This window comes from Passer domesticus, chromosome 4 (assembly GCF_036417665.1).
Source record: "Passer domesticus isolate bPasDom1 chromosome 4, bPasDom1.hap1, whole genome shotgun sequence".
Lineage (NCBI taxonomy): Eukaryota > Metazoa > Chordata > Aves > Passeriformes > Passeridae > Passer > Passer domesticus.
The window spans coordinates 54,921,669-54,939,690 of record NC_087477.1 but is presented as its reverse complement, the minus strand read 5'-3'; the positions used below and the strand labels follow the sequence as shown (position 1 = coordinate 54,939,690).

Sequence of the window (18,022 nt, the reverse complement as noted above, 5' to 3'; positions counted from 1 at the left end):
AGGGGGTACAACAAGACATTCACAGTACTGTCAGTAATGCTCATAAGTCACATCTTTGTTTTTAGTATAGAATATGTGACTTGTATCTGTCCACAGCTACTTTCAGAATGGAACAGAAAGCATGGAATGACATCCAGCCGCTAAAGATGTTAATGAGCATGAAAGATTTTTGCTGGAGGATCAGATTGATTAGTGCTGAATTGAGGTTTTTGACCCTGTGAACCATCAGTGGAATGGAATTATAACAGGATATAAAGCTGCTTAATTCATCACAGTTTAGAGGCAGAATTAATACATGCCCTATGGGCTTGGCACAGTATCAGCAGGGCATCAGAAGTGGCAGAAAATAAGGAGATGGAAGCTGATAGGGTGGGGAGAAAAAAAAGCTAAAAAGAAAAAAAAGAGATGGACCCAGGATTTGGTCAGCTGGATTCCAGCTCTTTGCTCAGTATTAAAGGATTTATGGTTCTTGCAGCTTATGTCCTGTAACCATTTAGAGCTTAGGTTTGTCTATAGAAATACAAGTACTTTGTAACATTGCAGTTGGCTGTTGTCAAATACTGGTTAAATACCCTGTCTGCACATTAGCTGCTAAAGTACAAAAGTACTTTGGTCCAAGAAAATTTGCATTTTTATTCCATATTTTGGAAATACTACCCTTCCCCCCCCCCCCCCCCCCCCCGACTCTGACATCTGTGGTTACTTTGAGAAGTTTCAAAACTGGGGGGGGCTGAAGCACAATTGGCTTCTGGATTATAGCCAGCAGTGCTCCTCTGCATTTCCCAAATTTCATTTGAATGCTTTCTCAGACTTTCGGAGGCAGGTGCAATTCCACAGCTCTGGAGCAGAATTGATGTCTATTTAAGCATGGCTGGTTATCTCTCCATGTAGTGCCCAGTGTATTACCTGTGGGTTTTGTGCCTTCAGATGTAAACCATGGCTTGAAGTTGGAAACATAAGGTTTATGGTGAAGATATGGTTACTGGACAAGATTATATTTTCAGGTAAAGATTTAACACTGCTTGATACATGACTTTAGGAATTGTTCTTGTCAGGGTGCCGTTTTTGTTTGCTGAAAATTGTCTGGCAATACTGGCAACACAAGTGTCTACAACTTTGGTAGTGCTGGACACTTTCCATTCTTCAGTCTGTCTTTGTGACTTGGAAGGTAAATGGGAAGTTTGTAAAGAAGAAAGATTTAAGTCAGCTCTTAGTCATACCAAAGGCAGTGGTTTTGTGACCTTACATGCAAAGGTACCAAATAGCAGCTGCTGCTGGACAGGTGGACAGTGGTGCAGTTTGATGGGCACAGCGTTAAAATGAATCTTCTGAAACATTTGCAAATACCATCAATTGCAAATGTATGGGTTATTGATGACTACCTATGCCAACCTTAAATATCCTGGAAATATTTCTGTTACTTTTGTCCTGAAACCAAGCACTGGAGGCACCTTGTCTCTCTGAATCAATGCAAATCACTGCTCTGTCTAGCAGAGAGGTAGGTTTTTATTGCAAGCACTGATATTTTTACTAAAGGACTATTGCAGGGAATGACAGAACACTTGTCAAAACTATAAAACACTTTTATGTGTGCACAGAGCTGAGTAAAACTGCATCTATAGATAAGTGTTTTACAGCTTCAAATATGCTATAAAGATAAAATGTGTACTTAGTTTTGTGAATCAGATCCAAGACTGATTCTTCATAAAAGTTTGAGAGAACCAGCTATTTATAGATGTGGCTGCAGAGTCTCTGCATCAGATATATCTTGTTTTCCCATTCCAATGATTTAAATATTTAAAAAATATACATAAAATATGATAGCAAAATTTTGTATATTAAAAAATTAATTGCTTTCTCCCATTTTCTTTTTTTTATTTTTTTCATTGTTTTTAAATCTAGCCATTTCATTTACAGTTCAGAAACTTTGATTTTGGGTTTAGAAGTCAAGCAAAATTTGACATTACAAAACCAATGCACATTTTTATATGAAATCTATCTTTCAAAATCTTTTGGGGTTTGTACTAGCAGTGTGTCTTACCATGTCTCTAGCTATGTGGAGATGGACATCTACCTAGTTATTACATGGTTGAGTGAGAATTAAGATTTCTGGAGAAAAGAAGTGGAAATTGAAGAAATAGGAAATCCACTTGGTCTGACCCAGTGTGCAAGGCGTCCAGTGATGTGATTTCTCTTCCTAGCAAACTAGTTAGGTGATGGAAACCATCCTGGACTTTTTAAGATCTTTTGAAACGCAGCATTCTGTCATCTTTACAATTGTTCTCTGCAAGTGCGGGCTGCTTAGTGGCATTGACTATTGAATGTGCTGTTTCTGTTTCTGGCTGCTTGGGGCAAGCACGGAGCAATGTTTCTGGCTCAGGAAATTGGCATCTCCGTTGGCTGAAATCCTGTGTCTGTCCCAGCCTGGTCCCTAATTCTGATGAGCACCATCTGCGAGCTGCGTAATGAACCAGAGAGGCTCTAATGATGTGACAGTCTGCTGGTGCTGAACTGTAAATGGCATCCTGATGCTTTAGCAGTGCAAGGGTGATTCTTAATGAAATTGGCCCCTGCAGTATCTCAGGCAAACAAAGCTGTAACTTTTTAATGATTTTCCTGAAGGCAGGTCATGTTTTTATAATTATTTCCATCTCTGAGTATACAAGAGTATCATTCCATTTTGGTCTCAAAGGGATTTACCCTGTTTTCTCCCAGAAATTGCTTAGCAGTTGGGATTGCCATGTCCTTTGTGTTTATTTTAGTCATCATAGACATAAATGCTTTTTACCCATACTATTTTCTGTGCTGTTTAACTATCAGCAAATGCATTTGCAGCATTTCGGCTGATATTTATTAATGACAGAATGCACAGTCTGACCTACTTTTCACCACACTGAGTGTAACCCCTTGAAACAGAAATGAGAAAACTGCCAGAAATACTGATACAAATGATTCTACTAAAAATACAAAATTTGGTTTAAATAAACATCATGTGCTATTCAGAAGGCAGGGAAAATAGCAAACATTTCTTTGATCAACTCCAAAATTAGAGGATTTTTTCATATTAGAAAATTATTTTCCATGTTCTCAAATAGTAAAATTTTAGTGTGATCTTAGGGTAAACATCTTGTAGTTACTCTGAGTCTTTGTATCATGGTCATTCAACAAACATAGAAAGTTTAAATCTTTCTAAAAGGAGGAATTTAGGAGAGAGTTTGATTTGTAAGAGCCATTTTTTTCCCCTGTTGGTCAGTTCTGCCATATTGGTGCAAAACAAAAGGTTCTCCCACTCCCTCCCTGCCCCAAAAAAAACCAAACCAGCAACCAAACAAAAAAAGCCGCAACCAAAAAAACCCCACACCTTCATTTCCTCTCTGGCGCTGTTTTATTGCAGATGCTTGTCCATTACTTTCCCACACACTGTTCCTCCTCCAGGGAGCCTTTGTCAGAGGTGATTTAAAAAGGCATAAGCAGAAGGACTGGTACTTCATTTCATGTAGGTTATTGCATATCTTGCACAGTTCCTTTCTGTCACTATCTGTGGGAATACTTGTTGGGCAGTGCAGCCAGTCTTGTAAACACCGGCTGCAATATGTGTGGAGAAAAATGATGGTAAGATTGAAGGTACTGGCATCTCTTTTCACCCTTCTTCCTTGTTTGGTCTCTTACAGTGGTTGCAGCTCAGGAGTGTATGAAATAACTTTGTATTTATTCTCGGTGGTAAACTAAATTAAAATGACAAGATACATATATTAAAAAAACAACCCAAAACCCAAAAACATGTTTTCACCCTCCTGGGGTTAACTGGACATCTTGGCACTTGTGTTTTAGCCTTTGTGGTCCTGACTGTCAGGAGCATTTGGGGTCCAAGCTAGATACTGCAAAGGCTGAGAAGACCGTCCTCTGTGCAGGTGTAGGCTCTGAGGAGTGCATTTCTTCTGGAGGTGGACAGAAATTTTGAAAAACTTTCAGCTTGCTGTCTGGTAGAAATTACTAAATTTGGCTTTGTCTGTCCTTTACTTAGAGACACTGTGGAAAATTTAGATATCTCAGACACATTAGTAAATACATTTCATCCAAAGATACGGGGTGGAAAAAAGATTACAATTGCTTTCACAGCAGTGTTCTGTGGCATTCCCTTGTAAGGAGAGAAAAATGCTACAAATTATTGTGAAGGTTGGTGAAATAGATTTTGTTTTGAAACTGGTGATTCTGCAAAGTGTGCTTGGCTGTGACTTTTTAATTAGCAGAGAGCAGTTACTCCAAGAAGACTGGCAAAATTTCTGCATGCTTTGCTGACCGTTCCAAGTGGAGAAAGAAAATCAGAATTTGAATAGTGGCTAATTTGTCTTAATTTGAGAACTCCATCACTTTTAAATTGCATATCAGCTCTGAAGATGTCTTTTGTTTTGTAAACAATCATCTGGTGGATGACTGTTTTCTTACAATTGTACAATTCTTTGGCATTATTGTAGGGGAGCATGTCTGCGTCTCAGAGTCAAAGGTATATGCATGTTCCTTCAGCTCTTCTCTAGCAGTTGTCTAGGTGGATATTCAGCTTATCCAATTCTAAAGAGTTCAGAAAACTGAGGGCAGAATATAGTTTACTTTATAGTGGCTTATGCAACTTCTGTGGTTTCTTTCTGATTTTTTGAGGAGCTTTATAAACATGGTTGCTTACTGCTTTCCCTCAGGTAAGGTAGGTGCTTGTTTTGCTGGATTTATACTAAAATCTCCATTTTAATAGACCTATTTTATAATTGCAGAATTGTGGAATAATTCATTTTTGAGAGGACCTCAGCTCATTTAGTCCAACCACCTGATAAAATCAGGGCTAGGTGTGAGGTCACACCAGGTTCTTCAGGGTTTTATTGCCTTGAGCCTTGAAAAACTTCACTGGTGGAGGCAGTGTGACATGTCTGGACAGCTTCCTCTGCTGGTGAATGGTTCTCATGGTGGAAATGTTTTTCCTTCTATCAAATCTGATCCTTTCAGCTTACACTTACTGGCTCTTGTCATCCCATTCTGTGCCAGTATGAAGAGCCCAGTTCCCCAGTGCCTCCCTGGAGGTCCTTGGAGGCCGTCCCAAAACCATGTCTTCTCCAGGGCTGACAAGGCCTTGGCTGTGCAGCCTCTCTTTAGAGGATGAGTCCCTGTCACTTCCTCCTGGACTTGTCTCCTTGTTGTGTTGGGGGCCCCAAATCCCCGCAGTGTCCTGGTGTGCTCTGAGGAATGCTGTGCAGAGGGGGATAAACCCTTCCCTTGGCTGACCAGCCGTGCCCCTGCTGAGGGAGCCCATGTGGCTGGCCGCCCTTTCTGCTGCCCACCAGCAACTCCATGGCTTCTTCCAGGGAGCTGCTCCAGCCCAGCAGTCCCTAGGCTGTGTTGTTGCAGGGGATTGCTTCTTTACAGGTGAAGGACTTTGTGTTTGCCCTCATTAATTCCATAAGGGCCCCATTGGTTCATTCCCCCAGCCTGTCGTGGTCCCTCTCAATGGAAGTCCTGCACGTACCAGCTGCTGTCCCTATGGTGGTGTCATCTGCAAACGTGTAAGTGTTCACTCTTCCAGAGCATTAGTTAAGGTATTGAGCAGCACTGGGGCCGTGGTCCACCCTTGCAATGTGGAAGATGTATTTAAATGCTGGCTTTAACTCAATCACCAAGCCTGTGTTTAAGCCATCAGTCAGAGGGCATGGCTCTCTGGCTTTTCGGGTGGGAGTTGCCTTGTGCCTGCTGCTTGAAGACCAGCCTGGTGCAATCATTTTTATTAGGAAAACAAGAGTGGATGAGAGCTCTGTGTATCTGCTGTCCTGTTGTAGGCACCAGTGTATCACAGCTTGTAGACTGCTTAACTGGAATGGATAAATGTGTAGTGGAGTGGTTTGGGTGAAAAGAGGTTTTGATCTTGAGTTTCTGATCTCTCTGAGATACCTGTTGTGGTTACTTTTAAATAATATGACCGAGAGAGGAAAATGCAGTTACTGATACGTGATATCTGTGTGCTCCCTTCTACACCTGTCGCCCTGGTTTTTTTAATTTTTCTAAGCCTTCTATGTTTACATTCTTGTAACGAACTTTTTCACAGACTTTATGTTAATAATTAATTGGTTTGCATTTTTTTATGGAGGAGGAGAAACTTGATGGACTGTTGGTTTGTCCAGTGTCATTGGAGAGGTGGCACCTCCAACCCACTGTCACTTTTAGAAATCTTTAAATGCTGGAGTCAGAATTAGACTTCCCTTTTTTTTTACCTCGGAAAATCTAGTGTCCGCGTCTTTCTGTTTCATGTCCTAGAGTGACCTACACCTGACACACTTGCCCTTTTTCACTCTCTTACTGTCTTGTAATCCGTGGGCAATTCCTTAAAGGAAATGCAACTTTTGTCTACTTTCAGTTTTTATGCTATGAAGATCTAAGGTATTACCAAATATTGGTGTCAAAACCAGTTCTGGAGTCTGACACCTCCACTTCAAGAACAGAACGTAAAGAGTGAAACCTGTGCAACCACATGCTCTTCGGACATGGCTTTTCTTGGATTAAACTTTGGCAGCTTCAGATAGATGGAGGTCCTAGTTATGAGGAGATGAGCCTGGGAAGAGGAGCCAAAAAACCTTATAAGCAATTGATATTGTGTACTTATTCTTGTGATGAATGTACACAGCATAGAAGCTTCATAGTGTGCATCCTTAAACATGTATTGTTTGATGATTACTCTTCCATCTTTGGCTGAAAAAAAAATGTTTAAATATTGAGTTACATCATTTGCTATTTAAACAAATTTTTATGATTTCCTTTTTTTCTTTTTTTCAGTGACAATGACAAATATTGGAGAAAAAGGTAAGATTTTTATTAGCTGTTTATTGGTGTAATTCATATATCAGAGTAGAACAGTAGTTGACTAGTAGAATTGAGAAACAGACTAACGAAAAAGAATAGATTTGTACTTTTTTTGTTCCTCAGCACCTTTTAATATCTTGATGTTCCTGACTTGCCATAGCCATTGAAAATAGAGAAGAGAAAAATTAGAATTTTTTTACTCTCCTCACTGGCTGTGTGATATGTCAACTAAAACAATCCTTACATTCTGGTTTTTAAAGATTTATTCATAATATGGAAAGCTCTTGTAAAATCAGGATTTCTAGAAATGAGCAGTTTATTTGTGCAGTTGCAACATACTTAAATGGGAGTTGATTTTTTTCTGCATTTTCTTTTTAACTTTTGTAAAGAAATAGAATCCTTCAGATATGTAGCCTTCTTAGAATATATATAAAAACGCCTAGTTTGCAGTCACTACAGTTCCTTCCCTGAGGCTGTTGCATGTTTAGATTGTTTTTTCCAGATGCTATTTTAATTCTACAGCACAACATGGAAGTGTAAAGTGTAGGGCTGCAGAGCTTTTGGAGGAAGAGCTTTTTTATTTTGTTTGTGTAATTTCAGCAGATTTTATTAAGTCATTGGCAACTCTCTGGCTTAGAAAACATGTTTGTCAATTAAGAAACATTTGCTTGAAAAACTTTTTTTTTCAGTTCAGTGATCTCATTCCCTATATGAGTGTAGAAGTGTTATCTTCTACTAGTTATTAATAGTGTTATCCAAAGGGCAGGCTTTGAATTGCAGTTTCTTTCTGCTCTGTACTCTGTGGGAGGGGAAAAAAGTGAGTTGATGGGCATTGCTCACAAAACACATTAGAATTATCAGCAAAATGTGTTGGGGAACATTAAATTTCCTTATTTTTACTCAAGGCCTTGGGCTTCAGCCAGTCAGAAGATACTTATTCTGGCTATACTTCTGCCCTAAGATTTTTCAGGAGTGAAAACTGGGCAAATGTGGTCAGCTGTACTACAGGTTGCCTCCAATTTCCAGAAACTCTAGCTGTGCTAGCTAGCTGTAAATTGGTTGCCTTCAAGCAAAGGATGCACCATTTGGGTTGGGATTTTTTTTTTGGTTGAGTTGGGGTTTTTTTGGTTGGTTGGTGTATTGGTTTTGGTTTGTTTTTTTTTTCAAGAAAACGTGTAAAATATGAAAGTTTCTGCCAGGGAGGAGCAGACAGCTCTTCTTTACCTGCCTCAGGTGAGATGAAGTTCTTGGGCTCTCAGCAGCCACAGGCCTGGTGGAGCAGCTGGGTAGCCCAGGGTCTCCATCACAGGGCAGGGAAACTGGTGGGTGGTAACCTGGGAGGAGTGACCAGTCAGCACTGGGGCAAGGCTGGGGAGCTGAGGTTCAAGATCAAACAAGATGAGCTCAAGTCTTGTTCAGACTTCAAAGAGAAAACCTTTGATAATGTCTTTAGGCATTAGGTGCCTTTTTTGGGGGTTTTTTTGGTTGTTTTTTTTTGTTGTTGTTGTTGTTTGTTTGTTTGTTTTTTGTTTGGGTTTTTTTTTGGGTGTTTTTTTTTAATATGTGAACAATTTTCTTGTCAGTCAGTTACTGAGGAGTTTTTTTGCAACAATAAAAAGCTTAATGCAGATCAGTAAATGCATCATGCACAGAACTGAGGTAACTTGTCCTACTTTGCTCTCATTATATGCCATGAATATACTGTTGCTTAAAAAAATTACTGATTTTGTTTGAGTTTTTTCTCAACAAAAAAAATCGGGGTTTTTTTTAGAGTTGATAGAAATGTTCTGATAAAAGTGGGGACTGTTCCTGTCCAGATGCTTATGCAATAACAAGATGGTCATTTAGTGAGCACAAGCATATTGTGCTTTGTCTCGAGTCCAGTTCTATCACTTATTTATGCTGATAAGATTTTTCTTTCAGTTTATAGACATGGCATATGGCTCTTTGCCTTGTCATCCCAAAAGTTTTGTACAGAGTCACTCCTCAGATTCTATTAGCTTTTGTTTATTATTTTTAACAGCTTAGTGAATAAGAGTAAATATTTGCAATGTTCCTGCTATTTCAATATACAAACATCAACACAAAAAATATTTATTCAGTGTTACTTTTAAGGCAAAGTTGCAAAAAGTAAGAACATACCAGAGAACTATTCCTGCATTTATATGCACCATCATGCATGTGTTATAAAGAATTCTCTAGCCCTGAATAATATGGCATATAAAAAGACTCCATGAGCTGACCATACAAGGGCTGTACTTCAGATCCTGGAGTGAAAGTGCACAGGTTTCCCATTGTGATGCTTTTTGAGGATATGAATTTGTGGAAGAATACTCATTTCTTGTCATTAGAGCAAGTTAAGCAGGGGATGTGATTTTACAATTTGCTATTTACTGTAGTGAATTGCTTACTAGGGTGAGAACTTTTAAGTGGGAGTACCCATCAACCTATGGCAGACTCTTTGGAAAAGTCACTGTTACCTTCTGTATTCTCGTTTAAAAACTCAGCATGGTAAATGTTGATTCTCATCTATTAAAAAAATAAGAATAAATGCTGACTGGCTGTGAAGAATATTAAGTAGTGAATGAACGCTTGAATTTAAAGGACCTGTAGGTTTTAAAAACCACCCAACTGTCATTCCTCCTAAAATCTAGGAAAACAAATTAACTGGATATGGTTACTGCTCAGGTATCTTGTGCGTATTCACCCCCAGACTTCCCTCACACTTGTCATTGTCCCCTTACGTCCTTTGGGGGCTGGGGGGAGGCAGAGTGGGGGTTTGCATGGCTAGCAGTATCCCTACAAGATCTATAAAGCCAAAAGGCAGAGATGCATCAGTTAATTAGGGTTTAACAAATGTGTAAGGGAGACTGCTTGCTAATTAATGATGGGCTTTAATAGGCTATTAACCATTTTCCTCAAACTTCTGTAATCTATGTAGACTGTATCATGACCTTCCCCACACAGTTTGCATTTGTCTTATGTAGAGTTGCAGTGCAGTATTTCTGTGGCAAAGCTTTTCCAGAGCCTGTGTATTTACATCTGTTAGAGAACTATCTGTGATGCCTACAGGCACTATTTGTAAGTACTACAGTATCACTGGTCTGTTTGTATTAATTCTGTTCCCTTCTGATTTTAGTTGTGTGCCTGGTTGCTTACCACATATTTTTCATGCTGTTCGTCTGGTCATATTGGAAAACAATCTTTACGCTACCAATGAATCCTTCAAAAGAAGTAAGATGACTTTTGTTTATGAAATAGCCTAGCCAAATGTCTGATTTTGTAGTGTTTGAACAACTTGGTCTCTGATCTCATGCAGTTTTACACTCTGTAGGAAAACACAAATGGCAGTTACAGCTTCTTAATAGAAGTCAGATTGCAATCAGTGTAATGACCAAGACCAAAAAAAAGTAACAATTTCTCTAATTTTTTTAATAGATTTTTAAAAAGATATATTTATGGTAGAAAAAAATCCTATCCACTTGAAAAATATGAGTTATTTGAACTAGCAGCCTGAATCTTTGCCTTGGGAATATCAGAGTTTTACATGGGCAAAAATTTATTTCCCTGTATTTTAAGACTTACATTTCTTGTCAGCATCTGTCTGTTGTCCTCTGAACTAAAACCTCTTCCCCATCTGTTTTGGTATGAAGGAGCATTTGGATTGTGGTGGGAGTGCACATTAGTTAGCCGATGGTGGGAAGCCACAGCTGGCTGAGCAGGAGGGGAGCTAGTAAAGAACAGCCACATGAAAAAAGAGGTATGGGAAGGTTCTTCATCAGTGGCCCCAGTGGAAGTTCTGCCCATGCAGCTTTTTACAGCTAGCACAACTTTTTGGCCCCTTCCATTCTGTCTTTGTACAGAAACCCCTGAGTCCTCGGTGGGTGCTGTGTAACACAATCTGTGAGGTCAGGAGGAATCATGCTATGGCTGCCCTGTAGTTGGAAATACCTGCAAAGCAAACACTTACTTTGGCATGGACTCAGCTCTAGCTGCTCTATGCACCGGGTCAGCCTAAAATGAATAGCTTGTGATTTCTATTGTCTGTTGTGTGGAGGTTCCTTTCCAAACAGTTTTCATTCAGTACTAGGATATGTAATTGGGAAAGCAAGTAGATAATTCAAACTAATTGCCATCTTTACTGGGGTTCACACTGCAGTCTTTGCTATGGCCCGGGTGGGTAGGAACAAAATAAATTAAAATTTGGAAATTACATAGCAAAATGTATGCATGTATATGGTGACTGTACTGCTAATTAGAAGGGTTTTCAGATCATTGGGCTGATGCCATGAAAGCATTTTGACAAATCCTGCTGATTATAGTACAATTCCAAATCCATGAGACAATGCTGCTGGAGAATTTCAAATGGGGTAGGAAAAGCATCGTAGTTGAGTAATAGAAAGCAATGTGTGGTGTTCCTATGTTCTTTGAATTTGCACAGTGTTGCTGGCAGTAAGTGACATCCTTGTTCCACATCTTTTTCCTATCCTACTAGAGCAGTATTTTAAAAATTTAATTAGGGTATTTTGTAATGTTATGTTACTGATTGGCTTCTGTTTTATAGGATGAAGTCTGCAAATAGAAAAAGATGTATTTTCAAGTGAACTGAGTTAGCAAATACTCATTTGAAGACTGAAAAACAAGCTTTTGCATTTTGTTTTCATGAATACTGCAGCTGGTGCAAACCATGCAGCTTTCTTTTATTTCAAACTTTTACATGTAAAGTAGGTTTTGATGGATTTTGCTGTAGTGTGTGCTGCTCTTTACTTGTGCATACCAGCTTTATACAAGCACTGCATGAAGATGGGAGTGAAAATTAGCACCCAGGCACAAAGGTTTTAGATGTAGGACTACTCTGAGGAGCAATAAAAAACAGATGGAACACTTGCTCTGTTTACATCAAATAAGCATTTGAAAAAAAGTATTCTAAACTAAGTTTCTGTAGTGAGAAATCTTATGTATCCCAATATAAATCAACTCAGATGTTGGTAAGAGTGTTCTTGCAAGGGGAAAAAAATGTTGACCTGAGAAACTCAAGTTAAACAGTGAATATCCAGCTTCACCTGGAAGTCTGTAGGCTTTGTTAGGAAGGGTAGAGTGGTGCCTTCTCTATGGAAGTGAGAATAGGCTCCTAACTGCATGTTTCTGCCTGCTTTCTTATTTTTGCATGCATCACTTTTTTTGAGGAAAGAAAAATCAATATTATTGTAATGACTAGCTTTCCTGTAAACATAAGTGCTGTGCAGAGGGCTTCTGTTTCTGGCACAAGATAGAGACAGCTCTTCCTGCCAAATGTGGACTTCTTTTCAAAGATGATTTTCTATCCTCTTTCTCTGATAAAGATACCAAAGACTTCTGCCTGTTTCTAGAAGCTACAGTAACAAAGCTGGCTATGTTGCTGTGTTGCAGAGGACTTTGGAGTTCAAGAAATTTGTAGTATTTCATGTATACTAAGCATCTCTTTCAATAATTTTTACCTTTTCAGCACGTGCTAGAGCCATGTTTGTTATTGTTTTGGGCAGTGACAGAAGCTGCCATTTTATTCAGAAGATATTCAAGATATGCTTATTTTACCATACAGGACCCATCTCTTCCTTCTCTCAGCCAGTCCCTAAAGTAAAAACACATCCTAACACCTGCATGAAGAGAATAGCAGTGACAAAGAATAAAAGGGAAATAAAGCTGTTTTTCTGCTATTACTAGCTGTGTATTTTCCTTCAGTTAAACACTGACATCCCTAGATTATATTCACTAGTTAATATTTGGCATTACAGAAGTAAATTGACTGACCTTTTAGAGGAATGATAAGCTCTTGATCTTTCTCTTGAAGAATGTTGCTTAGTACTTCTGGAAGCATTCAGCATGGCATCAGTACCAAATCAGAAGCGTTTTTAATTTTGTCTTCAGCTGCCATAAAATGAGTTAGCTGTTGTGGGAACACCAGGTTATTTGCTGTAATACCCTGTACATGTTGCTAATCCATCTTTATATAATGAATATTTATTCCTCTTTACACATCTACAGTTAATATGTAACTTGGAATTTTCTAATATTTCTTTGATTTTAAAAATTATTCCAGTTTCATCTGTCATATTCAGACAAGGAGTCCCTAGAGAGGGAACCTAGAGGTGAATCCCAGCAAGAAGTCTTAAGACGAGCAGCCAAGGATCTTCCTATCTATACACGGACAATGTCTGGAGGTAAATAGGTGTTCAGGAGACTAACAAAGGCAGGTGTCTTGATGTACTACTTAAATTAATTTAAAAAGAGTTTTCAAGGGTTTGGATTGAAGGGAAGAGGTGTTTTCCATATTTCATAAAATTACAGAGTGGTTCCTGAACTTTAATTTAGCTTTGTGCAGCAACATTTATTCAGTGTATTAAGATTGTTGGGAAGTAAATCACAGCATACATTTTAGGATTTTAAAGTGGATTGACAATGCCTTGCTTTTGTTTTCAATTTGATATTAACAAATAGCTTCTGCTACTAACAAGTTGGAGAAGAGGCTGTAGCATTCATTAACTGTGTAAATTTCTTTTATCATAGGTTAAAAATAATAATAAAAACAGAATCGCTGTCTGCATGTCATCTATAGCTAGATAGATCACAGTAAGAAACTATTACTGTTTTACTTGTTGGTCATTCCGTTGCAAGAACAAAAGATCTTCCAAACTAAGAGTGAATCTAACCCTACTCAAATTGTCAGTTTTTGAATGCTGGCTAGCTAAGCAAATCCAAGAGATAATCTCACATAATAAATTAAAGCTGTTGGAATAATAGCTTAAAATAGCTATATTGTTGAACAGTCTTTAACATTTTTCCAGTCTAGTGAGGGTTTTGTGGGTTTTGTTGGTTGGTTGTTTTGCAGACCTATAAGGCTTGCGAGAAAAAAAAAAAATAGATTAGCATGATTAGCAGAGATGACAAAAAGGGAGCTTTTTGGGTTCAGTCTGATAGATTCAGCATTGCAAGAGTGCTTCGGTATTTTCAGCTGCTTCTGATCATGCTGAAAGGCTTTCCTGCGGGTTCTTCTGGGCTGGCTGATAGTATTTACTTTTGCACAGAATTCAGAAATCAAAATGTGTAAGTGTACTTTGAAATCTAATCTTGGAACTTTTTTCTTTAGCAATCAGATACTGTGACAGATGCCATCTTGTAAAACCAGATCGTTGCCATCACTGTTCAGTATGCGACAAGTAAGAATATCCTTAAATAAGTGATTTTCTGAATTAATCAATTTTTCTTTGTTAGCACAGAAGCTTTTATTTTTTATTAGTAGACTTTTCAGGCTTCATATTTTGGCAGATACACATTTCCCCCCTTAGATTTTCCTCTATTATCTTTAGTTTTCATTTACTTATTTCTAAGGAAGTCTGTAGCTTAGTCTAATTCATTTCATGACTCCCTCGATGCCAACATGGATTACATGGTCTTATATATTCTTTACATAATGGTTAAAAATTATAAATATTAATAAAGAATTTTCCTTAAAAATGTAACCAAAAATAGATTATTTTAAAAATGTACTTCTTTTGTTAGAATCTGAATAAGCATCACTACCCATCTCAATCTAATCATGATGTCACATCATACCTGAGGTAATACACTTAATACCCTATTTTTTACTGGATAACTTGCAGTTTACTTTTTAGAGAAAGAAACAGCCAAGCATTTTCCCACTTCTAACTAAAGCCATAAAATTAAATTTATGTTTGTCTCACACAAAAGGAAGTTCATATCCATACTTTCCAGAAGTCTGATTGCTTTCTAATTTAATCTTTCTTTTGGCTGTTCTCTCTGATCCTTCTGCAGTGAGCTTGGATGTCTCTGTGCTTCTTCACTCTGGCCCCCCAGTGCTTTGTATTTTTAACTTTGAGAGAAGACATTTCTTCCAAGGGAGGTTTATTCTTAGCCTTAAGGCTGTTCCAAATACTCTTCAGCTGATCAAAGGCTACAACAGGATTGTGAGGTGGAGAAGACATTGCTTTGTCCAGGACAGCAGCAGAGGCACTGAAAGAGAGGCAGAGTTGAGGCAGGAAGAGCATCTTGGTTGTGTTCTATGGAATGGTGGTTGCAGTGTAAGATAGGAACATAGTCATGTGTGTTTCTAGTGAAGGAAAAAGGTGACTTGTTATCCACAAAATGTGAGTGAAATTTGCAGAATGCAATTAATTAAAACATTTTGTAGAATACCTTTATTTTATCCTTATCAAAATTTTCTCATTTCAATCATATCTGATTTTCTTGTGAACATTTTATTGAGAGTGATTAATTGCAAAAGTGTTTGGGATTTTTTTGTACAAGGTAATCTCTTAAAAACCTTTTCTATTTGCATAAAAGATGTATATATCTATGAAAACAGACCATGTTCTTGGAAATATATTTAGCTGTATCACTACATAATAATTGAATTAGCCCAGTTTCTAAGGCTCTACCAGTAAATAAACAACAGTTGAAAATCCTTGATTGAAGACCAAATGCTAAAGTTGACCAGATCCTGTAGATTGCATTTTCTTAAATCATAAATTCTTGACATATCAAATGTTTCCAGTTTGGCTTATCTGCCATTTCTGCTGTTCCCTTGTAGGTAAACTGTATTATGTGAATTTAAATAGATGTATTTATTAAACAGGTTACATAACATATAGTAAATGTGGATAATACTTAATCTGTATGTAAATAATTTAAATCTGGCATGTAACTTTGCTTCTGACTTTTTTTTTTTTTTCTTTTGGCGATGCTTGGAATTCTGCTGGGGCTTTTTAAAGATGCATTTTGAAAATGGATCATCACTGCCCTTGGTGAGTGTACTACTGGTTTTCTTTTCTTATGTTCTGATTTGGTAAAATACATTTTTGTGGGGCCTGCCATGATGATGATGATGCTTCAGCACTCCTAGAGTTAGATGCATATGTGAGGTTACTGGTCTTGCAGACCTGTTGGAGTTATTTACTGAGTGTCTTCTTTTCCTAGTTGTCATATACAGAAAGAAGTTCAAAAATTATTTTTCTTGGACCTTTAAGTGAGGTATTTCTTTATGTTTTTACAAGTAAGGATGAAGTAGACTTCTGATCAGTGAGAACTTATTTTAAGAATTGCATCTTTTCTTCATCAAGTTTGGATATTACCGTGCTTTAGTTACAATGACAGGTGAAGTGCTACCCTAGGTTTGAAACTAAAGGGCAAGGCTGTGCCTAGTTCCTTTTACCAAAGCTCCCAGGACAGCTGGAGTGGGCTTGCTGGAAACAGCAGGTTAGCACTTTCAGTTTTATGGGTTCTTTGTTTTCTTTCATTCTTTCTCCCCACTGCCATCTCAGCCCACACAGTGGTTTTGTTCTCCTGTCTTTTCTTAGCAGCCCTTGGAACCAGTGGATAGACAGGATGTATAATTAGTTTTATGTCAGTTTGGCAGGTGTATCTCACAAAAATAATTAAAGATAATTGCTTAGTAAGGTCCAAGTTTAGAGGATTGAGTAGTACATGGCAGCTCTTCACCATATAAAATGATCAGAAAAGAAGAATCCCCTTTGCTGGACAAACTGAATGGTAGATGGTTCTAAGCAGTTTTTGACACTTTCTTATATCACATTCTAGGACAGAGGAGGCTCTGTCCTGGGGCAGGAAGGGGTGCTGAGGTTCCCCTATTTCTCTTGGTCCTGACTATAGCATCTGCCATAATGTAATTTGATTTTAAGCATCTCATCTTATTTTGCATCTACATGGTAGATACAATTGAAAGAAATAGTTAGCAGTAGAGGGTAGAGTATTTTTGCTGTAGGGATAATCAGCATGTGAAAATTGAGGATGTTCAGTAATAGTAGTGTGCTTCTTAAAAAAAAAAACCACAAACAACAACAAACAAGATCACAACAAAGTAAACAGGTAAAACCATTGAATGTGGAACAAATTTCTTAGAACAAAAAAGACAGTTTCCTTTTTTCAGGTTTTTAATAGCGGCCTTGTTGAAAACTCCAAGAAAAACAGTAAACAGTTGCCAGGCTATTTCTGACAAAATATCAGTGAAGAGTCTCAATATGACTATTATTATTCAGTATTATAAACACTTCTTATAAGCTCTGTGGTCTCTTTGGGATTATTTTGTGCTTTTATGTCTTAAGACATTTACATGAAAATGTCCTTCATGTAAGCTTAAATTTCAGACTAAAAATCCATTGTATCAAATAACAGATTATAAACAGTACTTAGGTTTTGTGTAAAGGGACAGTGAAGTGTTATTTCACTAGAGCAGAAACTTCTAGAAAAACTCTTGTTTTCCTCTCAGTAGCATTAGCATACCATATATGTTTGCACTCTTCTTAATTTAACGACATAAACATATCCAGTTTGAGAGAGTATTTACACTGCTCATTGGTTTTAATCTAATAAGGGATGGGTGCAAAAAATAAAAATACTAATAGAGAAGGTAATTGAAAGATATGTAATGCTTCTTGATGGAGAGGTGTTCATTTTGTACTCCATCTAACAGAAATGCATTAAAAAAGAGGTATTTTGTGTTTTTTCCTAATTTGAGCAGATGTTCACAGTTCCTTGCTCACCCTGAAAAAAAGAACTATGTGAAAGAGATGGAAGAGTTTTGAAATACTGCAGAGTTGCTGATCAAGCTTTATAGTCTCCTGTAAAGACCCAAGTTCAAAGGTTCTTAGGGAAATAGATGACTATCTTGCCAACAAAAGTAAGGGTGCAGTTCAGTATAATGGATGGGCTTCAGCCTCTCTGAACATCATTAGGTTCTGCTTTGCTGTTCATGTTGTGATTTTTTTGGTGGGAACAAGTTGGATGGGAAGGAAGGGGGAAAGAACTCACGTGATGCTTAGGGAGAGCAGGGAAACAGCAATGAGAGCTGTTTCTCTAATTTAATCTGCCAGGAAAAGGATTTCTGGAGAGAGGATGGGTAAAAATAATCTATGGAAAGTAAGATGAAGCTCTTGGAAGGCAGAGGTAATGAGAGGTTGTCGTGTCCTAGCCCCAAGTCAGCTGTCTTTGCTCTCTAGGAGGCTTTATTTTGGCTGTCACTCCTGCACTAATGAAAGCACTGTGATAAACAGAAATATTTAATGCTAAGTGCCCACTAACTACTCTGAAAGGTTTAAGTGATGCATTGGGCATTTCTAGTGCTGCTGCTACTCATTATATACAGATGGACCTGCTGGTGGGAATCCAATGG

General features: G+C 38.0%; 1 protein-coding gene across 12 annotated transcripts in view; it reads left to right on the top strand.

Annotated features, from left to right (window-relative positions):
• ZDHHC2 (zinc finger DHHC-type palmitoyltransferase 2) overlaps positions 1 to 18,022 on the top strand; it is a 35,898-nt gene that overhangs the window by 4,098 nt on the left and 13,778 nt on the right. For 5 of the 12 annotated variants that reach the window (XM_064418057.1, XM_064418054.1, XM_064418052.1 and 2 more), the window contains 6 exons: positions 6,811 to 6,837; positions 8,006 to 8,070; positions 9,977 to 10,071; positions 12,917 to 13,037; positions 13,964 to 14,033; positions 15,606 to 15,638. In XM_064418057.1, coding sequence (XP_064274127.1) covers positions 6,811 to 6,837; positions 8,006 to 8,070; positions 9,977 to 10,071; positions 12,917 to 13,037; positions 13,964 to 14,033; positions 15,606 to 15,638 — 411 coding nt within the window. Of the gene's footprint in view, positions 1 to 712; positions 1,005 to 1,038; positions 5,550 to 6,810; positions 6,838 to 8,005; positions 8,071 to 9,976; positions 10,072 to 12,916; positions 13,038 to 13,963; positions 14,034 to 15,605; positions 15,639 to 18,022 lie in introns of those variants that run through there. The other 7 variants (XM_064418055.1, XM_064418062.1, XM_064418061.1 and 4 more) reach the window with 5 other exon arrangements.